The sequence below is a fragment of the Schistocerca serialis genome, chromosome 3 (assembly GCF_023864345.2).
Source record: "Schistocerca serialis cubense isolate TAMUIC-IGC-003099 chromosome 3, iqSchSeri2.2, whole genome shotgun sequence".
NCBI lineage: Eukaryota > Metazoa > Arthropoda > Insecta > Orthoptera > Acrididae > Schistocerca > Schistocerca serialis.
Genome location: NC_064640.1, coordinates 106,707,548 through 106,727,765, shown reverse-complemented (window position 1 = coordinate 106,727,765; position 20,218 = coordinate 106,707,548). Strand labels below are relative to the sequence as shown.

At 39.0% G+C, this 20,218-nt stretch overlaps 1 protein-coding gene across 3 annotated transcripts in view; it reads left to right on the top strand.

The window, feature by feature from the left end:
• LOC126469784 (dihydrolipoyl dehydrogenase, mitochondrial-like) overlaps nucleotides 1–10,753 on the top strand; it is a 54,499-nt gene extending 43,746 nt beyond the window's left edge. For all 3 annotated transcript variants that reach the window (XM_050097026.1, XM_050097028.1, XM_050097027.1), the window contains exons 9-13: nucleotides 1,344–1,480; nucleotides 1,686–1,875; nucleotides 2,326–2,463; nucleotides 2,589–2,678; nucleotides 8,853–10,753. In XM_050097026.1, coding sequence (XP_049952983.1) covers nucleotides 1,344–1,480; nucleotides 1,686–1,875; nucleotides 2,326–2,463; nucleotides 2,589–2,678; nucleotides 8,853–8,918 — 621 coding nt within the window. In that variant the 3' untranslated portion in view covers nucleotides 8,919–10,753. The remainder of the gene's footprint in view (nucleotides 1–1,343; nucleotides 1,481–1,685; nucleotides 1,876–2,325; nucleotides 2,464–2,588; nucleotides 2,679–8,852) is intronic.
• The last annotated feature ends 9,465 nt before the right edge of the window (nucleotides 10,754–20,218 follow it).

The window sequence follows — 20,218 nt, the reverse complement described above, 5'->3', positions numbered from 1 at the left end:
GGTCTGCACGTCCAGCACGAACGCTGGTCCAACTGAGGCGCCAGGTGGAAATGGCATGGCAAGCCGTTCCACAGGACTACATCCAGCATTTCTACGATCGTCTCCATGGGAGAATAGCAGCCTGCATTGCTGCGAAAGGTGGATATACACTGTACTAGTGCCGACATTGTGCATGCTCTGTTGCCTGTGTCTATGTGCCTGTGGTTCTGTCAGTGTGATCATGTGATGTATCTGACCCCAGGAATGTGTCAATAAAGTTTCCCCTTCCTGGGACAATGAATTCACGGTGTTCTTATTTCAATTTCCAGGAGTGTATGTGAGAATTTTTTAATTTTGGGGACTTTTATAAGAATCTGTGAGGATTTCATATTTTCATTGACTAAAACAGACAAATTGAGGCAGCTTACTACTTTGGAAAACAGTGTGGAGACATCATACAAAGGAAGCTGAAGCAATGTGCTGAATTTTATACTGTTTGTTGCTTGGTTTTCAGCACCTCTAGCAGGTTCGCTAATAATTGAAGTCAATATTACTGCCTTTCGTTTCTCATGCCTACAAGACCATTTTGCATTTCTGAATTTCTGTACAGCATTAAGTGTTTAGTTTGTGTGTGTGTGTGTGTGTGTGTGTGTGTGTGTGTGTGTGTGTGCAGTTATTCTTTGTAGGCTTGATGTTGTCACACACCGATGTGACGTGACTTGACACTAGATCGTGACACACAGCAGGGCCATTGGGCTTTCCTAAAGGGTGACAGAAAATATAGTTCATGACTTGCAGAATTGTTGATAAAACAATACATAGTTTCTTTAGTTTATGATAAAAGGTCGCCATATTCTCCATTTATGCACTCACAAAATATGTTGTTGAGTTCTCTCTGTTTCTGTCTGCAGCGTAGTAAGTTACATGGAAACTCAAAACATTTCAGTTGTTGAAATCTTGTCTAAAGCATTTTATTGCCATTCTGTTTAAGGATTTATGGATAAAGTACATTCATGCTGTCTAGATGTTATAACCTTGCAGACTTACACTAGTGCTTTTCTTTTTTTTTTTATTGTTAGTAACGTACAAATACTGATTATTTGTTGGTGTTTCTGGAAAAAAGTGCTCTTGTTGGATAAGGTGATAGCTTATCTTAATCTAAAGTTGTCAGTATAACTGTTAACAATAATATGTGTTACATCAAGTGAACAGACATACTAATTGTGTGCTGCATAGAAATTGTTCTCTTTGAGATTTTTTTCCTCCCCAAGTTTGAGTAAAATGTGATTTCCACTGCTCCCACAGAACTTTCTGTCCATACTGAGTCTCAGTTCTTCCATTTAGATTCTTCTTTTCCTTTACAGCTGGAATGTGATGTCCTGCTTGTGTGTGTCGGAAGGAGACCATACACTTCTAATTTGGGTCTTGAAGAAATTGGCATCGAACGGGATGAGAAGGGGAGAATTCCTGTCAATTCTAGATTTCAGACTGTAATACCAAAGTACGTAACCTTACTATTAAGTTTTCACTGTGATTAACAGTTTAAGTCTACTAAAATGAGGCAATCTCAATTACTGCTCCAGGTTTATTAGTTGTTCTCAGTTTTAGAATTAAAAGGATATGTTACTCTCTGCATTGTTATACTTATGTTCAAAAGTGGATTTTTTTTATATTGTTGCAAAATATAAACTATTATTGTATTTCAGTATTTATGCTATTGGCGACACTATACATGGTCCAATGTTGGCTCACAAAGCTGAAGATGAGGGCATTGTGTGTGTAGAAGGCATTGCTGGAGGCCCAGTGCATATTGATTATAACTGCATTCCTTCTGTGATCTACACTCATCCAGAAGTTGGTTGGGTTGGTCACACCGAAGAGGATCTGAGAAGTGATGTGAGTACCTACTTGGTGGGGCATAGTAAAAATGTTTTGTATCTGATACGCCATATTTTTATAAATAATGTTATTTTCAAATCTAACAAAAATAGGCAGTATTTGGGCAGTCACCAAAACTTATCAGATTTAGATTACCATTGCGACTGTTGTTTCTTCTAAGTTTTCCCACACTGTATTGTCTTGATGCTAGTGTTCATCTTACGCGGTTGTTACCAACTATGTAAGCAGGCCATGGCTTGATCAGATTAATGTTCTTTCGTTGCTCATAACAATCACCAATATTTACATCCTATTTAATTGTAATGTATGCCTAAGATAAGATAAACAACCTTTATACCTATTTTTCTTTATTTCAAAAGATTCCAACCCTAGTGCCTCATAAAAGATAAGCAGTGTATTACAATTTGATTATTTGTATGATGTGCATTACAAATTTATTTGTTCTAGGGTAGAGAATACAAAATTGGAAAATTTCCATTCGCTGCAAACAGCAGAGCAAAGACAAATAATGATACTGAGGGCTTTGTGAAGATCTTGGGAGACAAAGCGACAGACAGAATATTGGGTATTCATATCATAGGACCAGTAAGTTACTTGTAATCCGCTAGAATTAATTTTCTCTGGTACTTAAGCTGTTGCATGGAACTACATTCTGACAATGACTGAAGCTGTCCATACACACATCATGTAATCGGATTTGTTTGTTACAGGGTGCTGGCGAGTTAATCAATGAAGGAGTATTAGCGATGGAATATGGAGCATCTTGTGAGGATGTTGCAAGAGCGTGTCATGCTCATCCAGTAAGTTCGAGTGATTGCATATAACAATTCAATCATATAATAATATTTTAAGTTTGAATGTAGGACTGTTGTCCAGTTATTTTTTGCAAACATAACAGTTTCCCTTACGTCATAACAGCTTAAACCTACAAGAGTGAAACTTACATTTTATACTCTTATAATTGATGTGTAAATTTCATTTTATTATGAAACTGTTGTATTACCCAGTCAGTTCAGATTCTGCAGTAAGCACTATAGAAGATTGGTGAAAACGATGTTGACTGAAACAAAACTACGGAAAAAGTCAGTTTCCATCTGTACTGCAAGAACTTGTGTTAAATATTAAAATCCATTGGGCTTGTAAGATAGTCTTCAAAGGCATAGCTCCACTTATATGGAAGTCGTTACATGAAAATGGTACAAATGAGAGAAATATGAAGACAAAACTGAAAAACAAGAGGATTGGCACTGGGAAAATTTTTTGTATCTGCACAAGCATGACCATGCTGTGAAACCACGCTGTTGACACAAATATGACTACTTAGTTGACAGTGGGTGCTCAACACACAAGCCGGTGTGCTGGATCCTGGAAGAGAAAAACAAATGTCATGTGCAGGTCGGTCTGGAGAAAAAGCACAAAATGCAACCAGTGCGAATGACTGAATCAAATGGTGTGCGGAGCCAAGAGCGTAGCCCGTTGTGAAAACCAGGTCTATGTTCATCGATCTCACTGTAAGAATTGAATGGCCTGGCTTGTTTCCGCCGGCAAACAAGCATCTGGATGACTGGTTCTGCTCGCACTGTCTGTGATACCTTTCTGCACTACTCTGGTATTACACCAAAACTAGCTCATCTGTGTTCACCTATGTCCTCTGGCAGGTACACAAAAATCCCATCTCCCTAAAAAAAAAAAAAAGGGGGGGGGGGGGGGGGCAGAGGGCATGTAGGACTGAAAGTGGCATGGTTTCTACTATAATAATCTCCATTGCAAAACCAAAGAGGGTGCTAGACTGCCAGGCAGCATTTCTACCTTCAAAGTAGGCCCAGACGACTCAACTGAGTCTGGTGGAAGATTGTGGAGGCTGGTGCACTTGCATCGGCGGGGGCGAGGACTCGTCCATGGGTGAGTGGAGAAAGGACGACACAGGTTCAGAATCTGGAGTCATGGGAATGTTTGCCACCTGTGCCCTATTCTGTGGGCAAACGTAGTATGGTGGAGGGCAGAGTGGTGGCAGAAGCAGATGTGCACGCTGCCGCAGTTGGGATCCTCCTACCAGGAAAACGCCGTGACCAACTTAGTTGTCCAGATGGTGCGGAGACGGCATCATCATCATGGGTCCAGTGGATCATCAATGCAACTAATTTTAATGATGAATCAGGTGCACAAACAAATGTCAGTGTTTAGGGCCCACCATTACTTCCAGCAGCTACTCATCAGGCCGGTCAAAAGACAGGGCCTAAAGGCGCCCCGTGAGGCAAATGCGGTGGTCCACGATGTTACAGGGCATGCAGCTCGGAATGTAACAAATCTAAGGTTGCATGACCAGCACCGATGCAAAAATTCCACCAGACTGCACCCGTTAACTGATGTCACCCGGTGTGTAGCCAGAAAGATACATGTTAAGACGGGTGCAATGTGAGTGCAGTCAAGATGCTGGATATCATTGCAAATGCAAAAATCTTCAAACTTCCGTGACACAAATTACCAACTATTATCAGATATGAGTGTCCAGGGCAGCCTTCAATAGAAAAATTGACTGATAACGTGCAAGTAGTTGCTGTCAATGACCTGGAGAGCATTTGGCTACATTCAGGAAATAAGACAAAGCATCCACCACCAACCACCACATACTTCCCAAAAAAGAGCCCGCGAAATCAAATTTACTCTGTCCTGAGGGTACTCTGGAACTGGCCTAGGGCAAAGGTGACACGGTGGTGCAGCCATATTTGTTCACAGGCCACGCAAACCCGCAAAAGATGTTGGGTGTCACAATCGATCACCAGCCAGTGGACATATCGCCATGCCCAAGTCTTAATATGAGATATACTCCGTTGCTATGCATGCAGCATCTGGAGAATGTGAGGACACAATGCAGGAGGGATGATTGTTCAAGAACTTTGCACCTCTGTGGCAAGCATGGGTTCCTCCCTGGAAAACATTTAGTCGATCTCATAGTAGGAAGTACAATGCCATGCTGAATCAGCACTTGAAGGAGCATGCTTGGCCCCCATCTGGACTGTGGAGATGATTTCCGGACCTCACAGACCATCATAGGAAAATGCAGCAGTGTCCAATTCAAAAACAAGAGCCTGCTATGGATTGGGTTCTTCCGGCAACCACAGTGTGAACCTGCATTAGCATGTTGGGCTGTGGACTTGTAATGCATGTCATAAGAATAATTACTGAAAAAGAGTGCCCATCTCTGCAACTAGGGGGCAGTAGTATCCAGTAGCTTAGAATGAGGACAACATAGTTCAGTCAGCGGCTTGTGGTCAGTGATGAGTAGGAACTTTGCTCCACACGAGAAAACCTTGAAACCTTTGTAATACCTAAAATTACAGCCAGTGCCTTCTTTTCCACCTGTGAATAGTTACCCTGTTGCATACCACTGCACTTCCAACCTGCAGTGTTCTGTGGTCTCTGTGTTTACAGCTGACAAACCTATAACAAATACCATATTTACTCGAATCTAAATCGCACTTTTTTTTTCGGTTTTTGTAATCCAAAAAACTACCTACGGCTTAGAATCGAGTGCAAAGTAAGCGGAAGTTCTGAAAAATTTTGGTAGGTGCCGCCACAACTAACTTCTGCCATCAGATATATGTAGCACTACACAGGCATGCTGTGCAAGCACAAAGTTAAATACTTGCGCCAAAAACCTCTGGGTCAGTAAATAAATTACAAAAAACCGGTATAAGACAAGATTTTTTTCTCCGCCCTGAGTTTCGACCACTGCATTTTCATAAATTATCCAACGAAGTAAATAGAAATTCCATATTGTTCATCTTCGAATGTAGCAGCCTTCCAAATATCTGTAGCAATAAAAATAAATTTCTTTACACAAAAACACCAATAATGCACAAAGCTTTCGGATTGTTGCATGAGTTGATAACGCTGGGACTCATTAAGATTTCACGTAACGGCATGTATTGCTTCGTGGAATTTTGTGAAGTGCTTGTTGGTGTTGGCGAACCATAATGAAGCACTTCCATTATAGTGCCAAATTCAAGAGGGCAGTTATGTCTTTTGTGGAACAAAGTTGTAATCATACTGCAAGTCTGTGATACAGGGGTTGATGAGAGCAACGTCAGGTGATGGCGACTGCAGAGAGACAAATTATTTGAATGTTCAAGTAGCAGGAAAGCATTTAGTGGGCCAAAGTGTGGCCTACATCATGCACTAGAAGTGCTTTTAAATGAATTTGTTAAGGAACACTGTCAGAAATTCCTGCTTGTGAACGCCAAAATTTTAAAAATTAAGGCACATGAGATTGCTAGGGAGCAAAAAACCAAAAATTTTAAGGCTAGTGGCAGCTGGATTGATCAGTTTATGAAGTGGTAGGGTTTTTCACGTAGGAGGCGAACTTCAGTTGCACAGAAGCTGCCGAAAAATTATGAAGGAAAGCTTGTGGAATTTCAGCGCTTCGTAATTAAGCGGCGCACAGAAAAGCAATACCTTCTTGGTCAGATAGGAAATGCTAACCAAACTCCCGTATATTTTGACATGCCGTCAAATTACACGGTTGACGCCAAAGGAAGAAAGACACAAGTGTTCTTACATTAGGGGGTTAAAAACAGCGGATGTCCGTCATGCTTGCTTGTACAACAGATGGACATAAATTACTCCCATTCATAGTTTTCAAGTGAAAGACTTTACCGAAATTGGAAGTAGTTCCAAAAACTGTAACTGTATGAGCAAATGAAACTGGTTTGTTTTCGGAGGACATGGTGCTGAAATGGATTAGGCGTGTGTTTACGTAGTCTGTTGGTATAAGATGCGTACGCGGGCCATACAACACCTGCAGTAAAATGAAAATTAGAGGAAAGCAAAATGGACTTGGCAGTAATTCCAGGCGGGATGATGTCAATTCTGCAACCACTTGACGTCTGTTTGACTAAACCATTTAAGGACAAGCTTAAACGCATGTACACAGACTGGCTTTCGAAAAGCAACAAACAACTGACACCAACAGGACGTGTAAAAGTGCAAGTTTGTCTCAAGTGTGCCAGTGGAATTATGATGCATGGAAGTGTGTTCCAAATCAGACTGTGCAACAAGCATTAAAAAATATCCAATGCACTGGATGGTATGGAGGACGATGCTCTGTATGAGGAAATGAGCAACAAAGAATCGAGTGATAGTTATTCAGAATCATAATGATATTTTAAACATTTCATATAAGATGTATTACAAACCTAATAAAATTTTGTTTTAAATTTCAGAGTTTAATTTCTAAGTTATTTTCATTCTTATTTTATAAGTGTTGCTACTCTGCATTGCACAGTATAGAAAAGCGTGGAGAGCTGCATCAAACCAGTCTACGGACTGAAGACAACAACACACTCTGCGTTTGAAGTCATCCTACTGACAAGACTGTTTGGGATGTATGTCAATATGGCCAACTCTATGTTCTGAATTTTTTCCTATCTGTGACAAGAGATGGTTGCTAATAGGAACTTTTATGAATCGTGAATCGCGTGCAGTATTCTCTTCACCATAAGAATAATACAAATGTAAACATTATGCCATGTATTCTTTCATGTTTGCTGTTATCTCATTTAAATCCTGTCTGCCTAATAAACTACAAAACTAGAGAGAGACAACAGCAAACGTGGAAGAATATACATATCGTGTCATGTTTATATTTGTATTATTCTTGTGCTGAATAGTGATAGTCAGAAATGAAGCACGGCAACTGAGTAGATTTTTAAATCTAAGATGACTCTTAATTTCTATGCAGAATGTAATGTGCTAAAGAGGCGTCTGCAAAGATTTTCAAACCGAGAAAAATTTTCTCTAAACTCTCGTTCAGAACATTTTCCATCGTACGCAGTGTATTGTTTGGTTCTTGTTGATCATTATCAAAGAAAGCAGCAGAATAAGTAACAACAAATAGTATTCTCTTGCCATTGTTTCGCTAATGAGACAATTCCTCTTTTTTTTTTTTTTAAGCGGCAGTAGCGCGCACAAAAGGAAGCCATGCCGCGAGCGGCGACAGGTCGTTGACACTCGTTATCAGAATGCGACAAACAATGCATGACACAGCACAATAATGCACTTTTAGTTTAGAGTGATGTAAATGCCTATAACAAAGAGAACTGCACTTATCAGATCAAAGCAAAATAAGCAATCAATTCAAACCAGATGAAGCACGTGAAAAAGGAAGGGTACCCCTATAAATACGGATGGAGCGTCTGACGCATAGCAATGGCTACCTGGTAAAGCTTAACTGCTAAGCTTACAACTCGAACAAAACTACTGTAGCTGTATCTTCATCCATTCGACCTAAATTCTCTCTCGTGTTACAATGGACCAACTCTGTTTCGATTTGGAGGTGCGGTCTAAAACCTCTCTCCTCTTGAATTTTGAGTCTCAAATTTCAGGTGCGGCTTAGATTAGGGAAATTTTTTTTTCCTTGATTTCGTTCTCATTTTTCAGGTGCGGCTTAGATTCGAGTAAATACGGTACATCCCCCCACTGTGGTGTGTGTTATTGATGAAACATCTGTTGCACACACTGCTGATTTTTATACTGGTAATAAACCATGTTGTAGAGAATGCGTAAAACTGTAGCCAACTTTCAGAACACTTTCTTGCACCTTTTAAATATTCATTAAGGTTTTAAAATTTTGATTAAAATATCTCGTATTCGGTGGAAGCCCACCATGGACAATACTGTGTAAACTGTCAGCTGTGCCATTTGTCAACACTAAAACAGTGTGGAGGAATAGTAAGTCATACGTGAAGTATGAGAAAATTTAGCTTTAACTATGAATGTTATTTTAGAAAGCCACTGAAAAAGATTTTCATAGAAAATGGTAAAATCAACTTTCATAGTGTTTTGAAAATGCTATTGTTTGCACTAATTTTTGCACTTTTATTTTGTCACATGTTCAGTAATCAAGTAGGTGGTGGTGCTGCTGTTATTATTATTACTATTATTATTATTAACACTTGTGTCTTCTCTATTTCCAGACATGCTCGGAGGCTCTCAGAGAAGGATGTCTGGCTGCCTACTTTGGAAAGCCAATCAATTTTTAGACTGTTGTGATATTAAAAAATCACAGATCTGTATCTGTAAGGAGAAAATGTTAAAGAATGAAAACTAAAGTATTTTCACTTTTTTATGCATTTTGTTAAGGAAATCAGTGATTTTAAATACTTTTCTGTCTTGTGTATAGAACTGAAATGATACAAGCAGCATTTTCACATCAATGATTTAAAAGAATCTTGTTAAATTATTTATCATGTTATGTTTATAACATATCTCATTATTGTAAAAAATCGTGCACATCTAGTGTAAGAAATGAAATCTTCACAAATTCTTGTTGCATTTTGGCTAATTTATGAATTAAAATGTAAGCAAAAGATGCACTGCTTGCTGAAATTTAGTAGTTTAATGACATTGCAATATTTTATACATAGAAGAAAAAGGCTACCTATGTGCATTATGGTATGACGCAGACTCTTGATGGAAACCACACACTTACCATTCCAATGGAACAATGTGTCATTGTGATGGGACACTGGACGGCTGTTCAAATCTTTGATCAGCTGTACAGATGTTCGTCTCCTGTAGTTTCCCAAAATTACTTCGGACAAAAGCCTTTAAAAGGAGGTAGCTGATTTCCTTCACCTATTCAAGCTTGTACTCTGTCTGTAATGATGGATGGGATGTTTTGAACTCTAATCTTCCTTCTGTCAAGGTAAAGATTCACTTGCAAAACACCATTTTGGCTCCTTGAACTTTTCTTTTAAACAAGCATCGCAATTTTTTGCTGAACTCAGTTTGGTGTTCAAAACTGAAGACCGACACTAAGAAGCATGTGCATGTTTTACTGTGGATGTTCGCAGCCCAGTGTTTTTTCTCCAAGGTTAGGAAGTAATGCTCCTTGTATTTGTGCTTAGATTGCATAATGTCCATGTAAAAGGGACATGGGTATGAAATTACTGCTAAGTGTAGAATCGTAAGAAACTTCTTTTATACAATGTTCTCAAGATTTTTTGAAAGGAATCTGTCATACCCTTATGCAACAAGTTGTTAGTATTTGCTTAGAGTAATTTAAGAAAGTCACGGAAGACGTTACTTTGAAGAGCTGTTTGGATTGAATGTTTGTAGCTTCCGAGTGGCTATGCACTCCTCTTTTTCCCATTTTATTGTGTGTGGAAGGGTAGAGGGGGTGCTCCCCCTCCCCCTGCACAATCCATTGTATACATATACTAAGTGAGGTGGCACAGTGCAGTAAATTTAAGCATTACCACCTATATCGGATTGGGACATTGAAGCCAAGAAAGGGTGTCACCTGCCTTGTGCTCCAAAGAAATTGTTCAAAACTTCATCCAGCAACACAGACTGTTTTTCTGTGGTTTCTCTAAACTGCTTAACACAAATGCCAAGACATCCGTTTTTTTAAAAAGACAAAGTTGATTTCCTTCCTTATCCTAGTTGAGTGTGAGCTTGTCCTATCTCTTTGACCTTGAGGTTGACATGATGTTGAAACATCATCTTCCTTCCTTCTTTCCACTGTTTGTCCTCCCACTTCAAGTTCAACTGAACCTTGCATTTTTTTATGTAAATAGTTGATTTTATATGCAGTTGTGAAAGGATGCTGATCCTGTTTGTTATAGACTGAATAGGAAGTAGCAAGGAAAGTTAACGTGGTGCAAATTTGTGATGGATATGCTATTTGCAACTACAGCTGGAACTGTTACAGGTTTATTGTTAAAGCAAAAGCTGGAATGAAACTTTATCATGCAAATGTGAGTACAAGCACCACTAATCTCTAAGAACTGGATTTGTGTTCCTTTGTGTTGTCAAATTTGGAACACATTTTCCAATTACTATTACTAAAATAAATTGAAAATAATTTTTAGTAGATATTGTGTTGCTTTTATGAACTACTTCTCCAGTGTCTCCCTCGTACATGTTAATGTGTACATTTTGAGGATTTCTTCTTTTTTTTTTTCCTACCTGTATGTTCATTTTGAGGATTTCTTTTTTCCCTACCTGTATTTACATTTGTTTCTAGAAGACCTCTTGTGAGTATGATGTTCTGTGAACATTACGTTCTTTGCAGTTTCACAAGTCATATTTTCATATCCGTAGTGTGATATATTGCATCTACTGTTTGATTAAAAGGAAAGCATTGAAATGAAATTTGTGTAACTATATGCAATACCACTGTAAACTACCACAAAAATATTGAGTTAAATGCACTGAAATGAAACAAATGGATCAGAGAGGATGAAATCAATGAAGTTGTAATGACATGAAATATGATCACATCCTGTTCAGATATTCAGAACCTACAAAGTAAATAACACAGTAATAACTGAAAATTTGTGGCAGCACACGTTTCGAATCTAACTGTTCTGCATGTATCGAGCAGTTGCTTTAACTATTAGGTGTTTGAGCTCATTTCCAAGCACCACTGGCTTGCATTTTTGCTGATTTTTCCACCTATGATTTCCAAATACTCTTGCCAGAGATTGTTCCATGTGGTGTATGGGAATAATGCAACTGGGGAAAGGAGTCTGGGGAGGACTGTGGCTATTCCTTTAGAAAAGTCTGGTAGGCTGTGATCACTGATTATGTCAAGTGTTATCTTCCACACGGTGATGCTCACTTTTTCCACTGTAGAATCCTCTAGTGTCCACAAAAAAAAAGGAATGTAATGCTTTCCATAGTGGTCTGTAATGGAGATGTGGCAATTGCTGTTATCCAAACCTGTGTGACAGAGGTTCAATAATGAAATTATGTTGTCGATTAGCAAATAATTTTGTGTTCATGTGAGCCTGAAACACTTAACTTTTCACTCAAATTTATAGTGGAAGGATGAATTTCTCAGGCGGTTTTTTGTCACTTTTCCTTTTGTTTATTACCTACTGTTTTCGCATGTGTTTCTCATTATTTTTAGTACGGTAACTGAAACTGGATAACTTCTAAATTAGTTTAGATCTTTTGAATCACTATGGGAATACCCAAACTAAATGTAGAAATGTTGTTGAAATATCGGACAGAGACTTAAAAAACTGCATTTCTGTCCACAAACATTCTCCAGTTGTGAAATGTATGCAAACTTAGTGCAGTATTGGGTGTTGCAATCTTTTTCCAATTGTAATGATTTTTAAAACCAGTATGCACCTCCATTTTGTTGTTTCATCACTTAGGCCGAGTAGCTAGGTTTCTCCCTCCTTTTATGCATTGGAGGTACTTAAGAAAGAATGCTGAATAACAGCTTTCCTGTGATTCTTTATATTCCTTTCTCAAATATCTTGTACACTGCTGTACAAAACTTTAGGATGAAAGTGACTTTCGCATGACATGTCACTGCCAAGTATCTTGATGAAACTTGGACCCTATGTAGGAGCTCCTACTGAATAATACAGAGGGTAACTGAAATATGAAATGATGATCATAGTTAATAACTTTTCTGGGTGCATGACATGTTCCAACCCTCTCCATATGACAGTATGTCCAGCATTGTCGAACGTGATCATTTTGGTGGTCCAGGTGTTGTGGTGTGAGGAGAAGTAATTATGAACGGGTGCACTGACCTCCAAATCTTTGAACATAGTACACTCACCTGTAAGTGGTGTTATGGCACTGTACTCCATCCCCATGTGTGTCTTTTCAAAGGTGTATTCAACCAAGACTCCATTTTTATGGATGACAATGCACAACTACATCAAACAACAAAGGTGGAAGAGCTCTTGAAATGAGAGGGACTGGTCTGCCCCTTTCTCTGACTAAAATTGCTTTGAGCATGTGAGGGATGCATTGGGGAGATGTATTAAAGCATATTTACATGCACCAATGATCATCCAGCAATTTTCAGCCATGCTGGTGGAGAAATGTAATACCCTACTACAAGAACTCCCAGCATGGGGGCACATTGCAGAGCATGCGTTGGTGTCCAAGGTAATCACAGCCAATTAAAGAACTGTGTCCCATCTTTGTTAATGTCCAGGGGACCATCATGAATTGCTGTGATATCAGTGGCATTATTGTCTTTGTATACACAAGTGTCATTTCTGTTCATCTATTGTATATCTCTTTCAGTTACATTTTGTATTATACTGTAGCAGCTCTTTCTGTGTATAGTCCAAGGTTCATTGGACTATGTTACTTTGCGGTGACACAGGCAAAAGTTACTTTCATCCTTAAGTTTCACACACCAATTTTTATGCTTTGTCACGTCTCTTGCTGACAATTTTTTTGCTCTTGTGGGATCTAGGCAAAAGTTTTAGAGAGATAGGTATGTCTTATTTCAAATATTGGAGCAGATATTTGCCTTGGCTTCTTAAGAGGCACATAACTATTTCAGATTCGACAAACTTTATATACGGGAATGTCAAGTTCTTATTTCATAAAATCATAGCTAAACACAAAGATTTTAATGTAGTATGCACTAACAGTTTGAAGTAAGAGGGCTCCTTTGGTTGTTCTTCCTGATCATATTTTCAGGATTTCCCTTAATAATGAGTACACAGTGTGTAGTGCATGACTGCAACCATTGATCAGGTGTCATCAGAGACAAAAAGTTTGTCATTTGCTTAAATTCCACAAGTGCCGTACAAGTGTTACGGCAAATATATCCATTGGAGAGAGTAACGCAAAAGGTATGACACACACTTATACTTCAACAGCAGGAAAACCTGTTATTCTCCAATTAACATAGCCAGTGGTAACTTGGGGGAAATAGGCAAGTAGCCAAGGATGCATCCAGTGAACACTTGCCATTCTGCTATATCCTGACATTACTTATTCTGTCCTTTGTTGTTAGTTACAAAATGCAACAAATGTTTGCATTTACAGTCTGTCCCTCTGAACAATGGGTTATTATGTACAGCATACATTTACTGGAAGGAGAGCTGCATATTTATATTTTTCTCTGTATCGTATCTTTATTGCCCTCAAATTCAGTGAGCTGTCCTTCAGAAGCAGAAGTAATAGAGTATTACCCACTTTCATGTTTCCCACCATTTACGCAGTTTATTTATTTTTCCTGATCCCTTTAAATTTTCACAATGGTACTGATAACCTGGATTTTACATTTCTCAAATTTTGTATTTCTCACTGTTTACACCACGCCTGGGAGTTCAACTTGAAAATGTTGAGCAAAAGGAATTTTTCAGCTTTCGTGCAGGCTCTATAAGAGTGCTCTCTTTAAAATGTGTAGTTCGAACTGCATATAATTCATGAAGATTGGGAAAATCTGAGCCCCCGAGCTGAAATATCGAACAAACACTTGACAAGTGAACTCAATTAAATGTTATTTTTGTGTACTGTTATCAACTTCAACATTTCTGAAACAATGCTACTTATACTGTAAATCATTGTTAGGTAACGAAACTCGTTTTTGGGCCTATTTTACCAAAACACAACTTTCTTCTTAGTATATAAGCTTTCTGTAGGTATTAAAAATGCTCAGGTGCCATATATTACAACTAAAGCTGGGTGTATGGTTTGAAGGTATCATAAATATGCTGCATCCCACGCATGATTTGTAAGTGATGTCATAGCGTGAGCCGATAGCCGATAGAATCTGTAGCGTTTTTGTCGGTAAAGTTTCTCATTTGGTGATTATTATTTTTGCTGTTGAGGCGTAAAAGTTGTTATTGGTGATTTATTAATTTATTTCATTTGCCACAATCTCTTTTGTTTCTTGGATCGTTTTCTTGTTAATCTTCATGTGTTACAGTATTTTTGTTGTTTTGTTATCAGTTCTTTCTGACCAATGGAGAGAAAAGAAAGAAACTTTTACTGTGGAAAAGGTCCAGATTTTGGAGAAAGTGGATTTCGTGGAACATGAGTAGCAGTTGCACACAAATTGCAACTTTTAGTATCAATGCTGAATTCAGTTGGGGAAAAAAGGAAATGTCATATCTAGTGTTACAGAAAATGGGCCAAATGCCAAAAAAGTGAAGGTACGTGACTGCTTAAAATATGACGATTTGGAGGAAGTAACGAAATGCTGATTTGAGATGTCATGGACAGCAGGTATTCCAATTGATGCGTGCTTTTAAGGGAGAAAGCACTTAAAATGGCTAACATTGTTGGCATTGAGAATTGCAGTGCCTCCAATGGATGGATTGACAGTTTTAAAAGACGAAATCTCTTATAGAACTGTCCCTAGCAAATCAAATGATGTAGACAGTGATGGTGTCCAGCAGAGGATAAATGAAAAATTAGAGATTTAAATTGATAAATATGAAGCAAAAACCAGTTAACATTTACAAAATTGAACTTTTTTAATGTGTTACCAAAACAAACATTCGGCATTCAAAGGGGTTGAATGTCATGATGGCAAACACAGTAAACTGAGCCCAGCATTGATGTTAGGAGCCTAATGCTGGTGGCTGAGGAGCTCCAGCCCTTTGCGATAGGGTAATAAAAAAAAGCTTTATTGTTTTTATAAGTATAGGTTCACTTGCAACTTCATATGATGTCAACCAAACAGCTAGGGTGACCTCACTTCTTTTTTAGAAAATAGTTAGCTGCATTTGGTGTGACAATGGAAGCTCAAAATAGAAGGAAAAAAAAAACACACTTCTTTTTGTTGGTTAGTCCTGCACATCCTATCGATATGAACTTATGAAATGTGCAGTTACAATTTTTCCCAGCTAGCTGCGCAAGCAAACTGCAGTGTGTGGATTTGGGAATTAAACACCCCTTAAAGTCATTTTATAGGAAGAACCTTGTTCAAAGAATTCCGTCCATGATGAAGTCGAGGATGGATCTCACATCTAGCAAGACTTCAGTGCTGTAAGCACAGCATTTCATCGTTAAGTCATGGAAGGCTGTGAAGGAGAATACAACAAAGAACTGTTTTTTAAAAGCAGGCTTCTTTAAAGATATGTGTTAGCTGCCAGACCGAGGAGGAGGAGGAGACAGCGGCTTGCTTCCTGCTGTATGGGAAACACTGCAGCCAAAGTGCTCTTTTAATGAATTTCTACAGTTAAACTACAATGTTGTAACTGTAGAGGAATTAGCTGCAGAAAAATTGTCAGCTAATTCCTCTCTGTGATGGGGAAGAAGAAGAAGAAGAAGAAGAAGAAGATGAAGAAGGGGAAGTGAGTGTACCAGTGCTCAGGCAAGTGCAGCAGTGGAAGTACTACTACAATATTTTTCTTCTGTTGAAGTGTGAAAGTATGCATGAGACTCTTTATGAAATGGAGAAGCAGATTGAATACATATCAAATAAGTGTCTGTTATGGACTTCTTTTGCAGAAAATAATAATTGTTACAACTGTGATTTTTTTTTAATTGTAAATATTCAGTTGATATTAAAATTTGAATGTTTCTCAAAAAGATATAACATTTCTATTATGGATAGCTCCATTTTCCTTATTGTAAAATATAATAAAACAAAAGAATCAGGCCACAGGAAGGCTATCTCAAAATGTAGTTGCCAGCAGAAAAGGAGAATTAGAAGACAGAGCAATATCAGCAGTTGCTTTTTCACTGGATGTTTAAGGTAAGCACTGGGAATAAGACCTATGCACTCTATTATATATCAGTATGCACTGTGAAACATTTGCCTCTTTTTGTAGAACATTTCTACCTTTGAAAGTGATTTCCCCCTGTTTACACCACCAATACTCTGATCCCCTGGAAAGTGTAAAAGGGAAGTAATATTGTATTACCATAAAGAGGAGTCATAAATCACAGATGTGTAACTGATTAGTATTTGGTTACAGTGTAAATACAGGAGACTTGTTGGTTCCGGAATTTCGTGTTTGTCAGGCCACATGAAATCTGACAGAAGTAAAAAATAGTAAAGATGTGAAATTTGCAACATAATTTACTGTACTGTTTTGGTGTAGATTTATTGTTGGAAAAACATATCTTGTGCTATGGCCTTAAGTTTGAGACCCCATACTCTAAATGTATGACAAACAGTTGTACATAGCCTCACTAGCTCATAAGCAGTATTGGCAGCTACAGTATGGAGGTACCAGCTCTGTGAAAGTATGGGTTCTAACCTCACAACCTACTTCCTACACAGACCTGGTGCTGAATTCTAATAGTACTTTGAATATCACAACAGCCGTTAGTATTTATTTCCTGGCACAATACTCATTGAATGCAAAAAGGGTATAACCACTACACAAAATTGATCGTCGTCGTGGACAAAGACTTCACCAAATTGATGCTCACACAAAACCTTTAATGACATACCAAACTGTTCGAAAACTCTAACAGTAACATATGGTGGCTGTCATAGAGACATTGTCTCGGTCTGAAAACTAAATTTCGACATTTGTTTCCTGTATTTGGTTATATACAAATTTTCCATACTCTGTACTTCGTTGTGTGCCTTGCAGTTGTCACTGTCATTTAACATAAATGTTCAAGTAAGGAGCGCACAAGTAAATTGTGCAAAAACTGCGTTGTGCCATGTGCATATTTGTGAGTATGTATGGGCATAGATTCAAGGTGAGCAGGAAAACAAAGAATAAGCTTTATGAACCTAAAAGAAAACACTGTGAAATAGAAGCAAAACAATAACAACAAAAAGGCAATCTGTTTAAAAGTGCATATATAAATCATCTGCCTTTTAACATTAAATAATTTTTGCTTCTCAATGCCATGCATTGCAATGTGCTTAGATCCTCCTTGACTTGAGGCCCATACGGCGCACAAGACATTGCTGCTCATTCCTGACCCACTCTTTGACAGCAGCTCTCCAGATGTCATCCAGTGTCTGAAATGAAATCCAGCATGTTTCAACTAGTCCCACACTTCCTTTTTGGATTTGTGGCAGCAGATACCACAGGCAAATTCATTTCATCGAGTCTTGCCATCAGGAGGATGGTGTAAACTAGTCCGGTGTGGAATACTCATTAGTTATTTACTTGAAAGAGGAACTCATCAAAATGTTTACTGTAAGTGTGGATAGTAGGTTGGAGGGTTTCATCATGATAGTGATGAGGATGTTTGGTATCTATATGTGATATCAGCCAAAAATGTGGTCCATCTCAATGCTCGACCTGTAGGGCTACGCACCTGATGGGCTTTGCTACATGGTGGCCCCACACTCTGACAATCACAGCCATCAGACAGACAGAGCACTTATTGGTGAAGACAGCCAGATGCACTTGATCCAAGTGACTTTCCAGGTATCCCCATACCCAACTACTTAGCACTTTTAATGGATGTATAGAGGCTATATTGGCTAGCTGGAGATAGTTTTGTACCGTCTAGGCTGACATAGCCCTCCAGCTTACCTACTAAAAGACATTGTACAGTTCTGTTACAGTCTACATGGGCACTTACAAGCTAATATTTATAGATAACTGTCAACAGCCAGTGTATTGGTTGTGTGCAGGTGACCACCGTGAAGCAGATCTATGGTTTGTGCCTCAGGATAACAGTTGAATGTTTGAGTGATAATGTAGTGTGCATAAATTCGGTGGGTAATTTTGTCCTGACAAGTCATCGTAATGTAAAGTGGCAATGCCTTCGTGGTCTGATTGACCCTTCGAGACGTGTCAAGAGACTGGGCAGATTATGCAAGCAGCATTGTCCTGTTCATGACTGGATCCACAAAGTGCTCAAATGAACTGCACTGAGAATGCATGTGCCTGTCTTGTGGTCAAGAGTTTTTTTTGCAAGAGCTTCGCAACTAATAAGTGAGATACAGAACGTTTTAGAGAAGGTTACAGCACAGAAATGAATCACATGAAATTTTTGCACGATGCTATTAATGAGCACACTGGAATTTGGTTCAAGGCATAATGCAGAACGCTTGAAAACCTATCGTTTGTTGAAACTGCTAGTAGTACAAAAATGTGTGCTCAAGCACTTATTTGTTAATATGGAATGTAGGAATGATTATTAAATCTTCCTTTAAAATGAATACAATTCTACAGCTACTAAACATTCTAATGTATTGGCTGCAGTTTTAGTTGCATGAAAGATTGTTACTTTGAATCAAGCATGTTAACCTTCTGGTGTTTTGCCAAGAACCTACATCGAAATACTGCTGTTCATTAACAAAACTGCACAAGAAATGCAAAGGCACAGTAGCAGCATACTAAACATGGAACTCACTTTGCAGCATCCCAGTTGTACCGCATTAATCATATCAACATACACAGACTGATGTAAGAAGATTAGCTACAACTAATCAAGCACAAACATCTGCTCAAATTGGCAGAAAAAAAGAGGGTGGAAACTCTTGCATTTGATGCAAAAATGTGTGTGAGGGGAAAAAATTCAACTACCAGTACTGATCAAAGTTTGATAATATGTAAACACAATAAATATGGTGCTAAAATGCTAGATTGCACATATCAGGACAACACAAGTATATACAGAATAAGTAATAATTGTGTTCTCATATTCCAAATTATGTATGAGTTAGTTTACATAGGTATATAACAACAAAATGGAAGATGAGTAGTGAGAAGGGGGGAAAAATTTAAAGTTCTTCTAAGTTATTGGTTAACCACCACCATAATTTTGACTGTGCTGCATGGCATTGAAATACCCATCAGTCCCTGACATCTATACAAAGTGTAGTGCTAAGTACCTTCAGAAACAGAGCACATGATAAGGCATTACAGATTCCAGGTGGATGTACAAGGTTGGTACCTGTGTTTCAATGAAGTTCACATTAGTACACACTGAACAAACTCGAATTTCCCTGTATGCTTCTCTGATGGGATTGTGGGAGTACGCAAGCTATAGAGGCAGAAGTGCCCATTGCTCTCAAAGTATTTTAACTTGAGAAAATAGAAGTGGCACGGGTCCTGTCCCGAAAATGCGCACACAGATGACGACATTATTTGGTATTTGTCGCAATTAAGGCTTCATTATTGGGATGTTGGTCTGGTGGTACTGCTGCAGCCCTGTCATTTTTGGTGGATGCCGTCAATGGTATCATTGAAGCTCATGCTACCTGTGAATTCACATTCTTTGGCATTATTTGTTTCTCCAATTTCCTCTGGCACAGTTCCAACTTCACCATTTTCAATTTCATCTGTACATCAATCACGGCTAAACAGATCTCTCCCCCCACCACTCTCTCCCCCCCCCACCACTTCCCCCCTCCACCACACTCTCTCTCCCCCCACCACTTCCCCCCTCCACCACACTCTCTCCCCCCACCACTTCCCCCCACCACCACACTCTCTCCCCCCACCACCACACTCTCTCCCCCCACCCCTCTCTCTCCCCCCACCCCTCTCTCTCCCCCACCCCTCTCTCTCCCCTACCCCTCTCTCTCCCCTACCCCTCTCTCTCCCCTACCCCTCTCTCTCCCCTACCCCTCTCTCTCCCCTACCCCTCTCTCTCCCCTACCCCTCTCTCTCCCCTACCCCTCTCTCTCCCC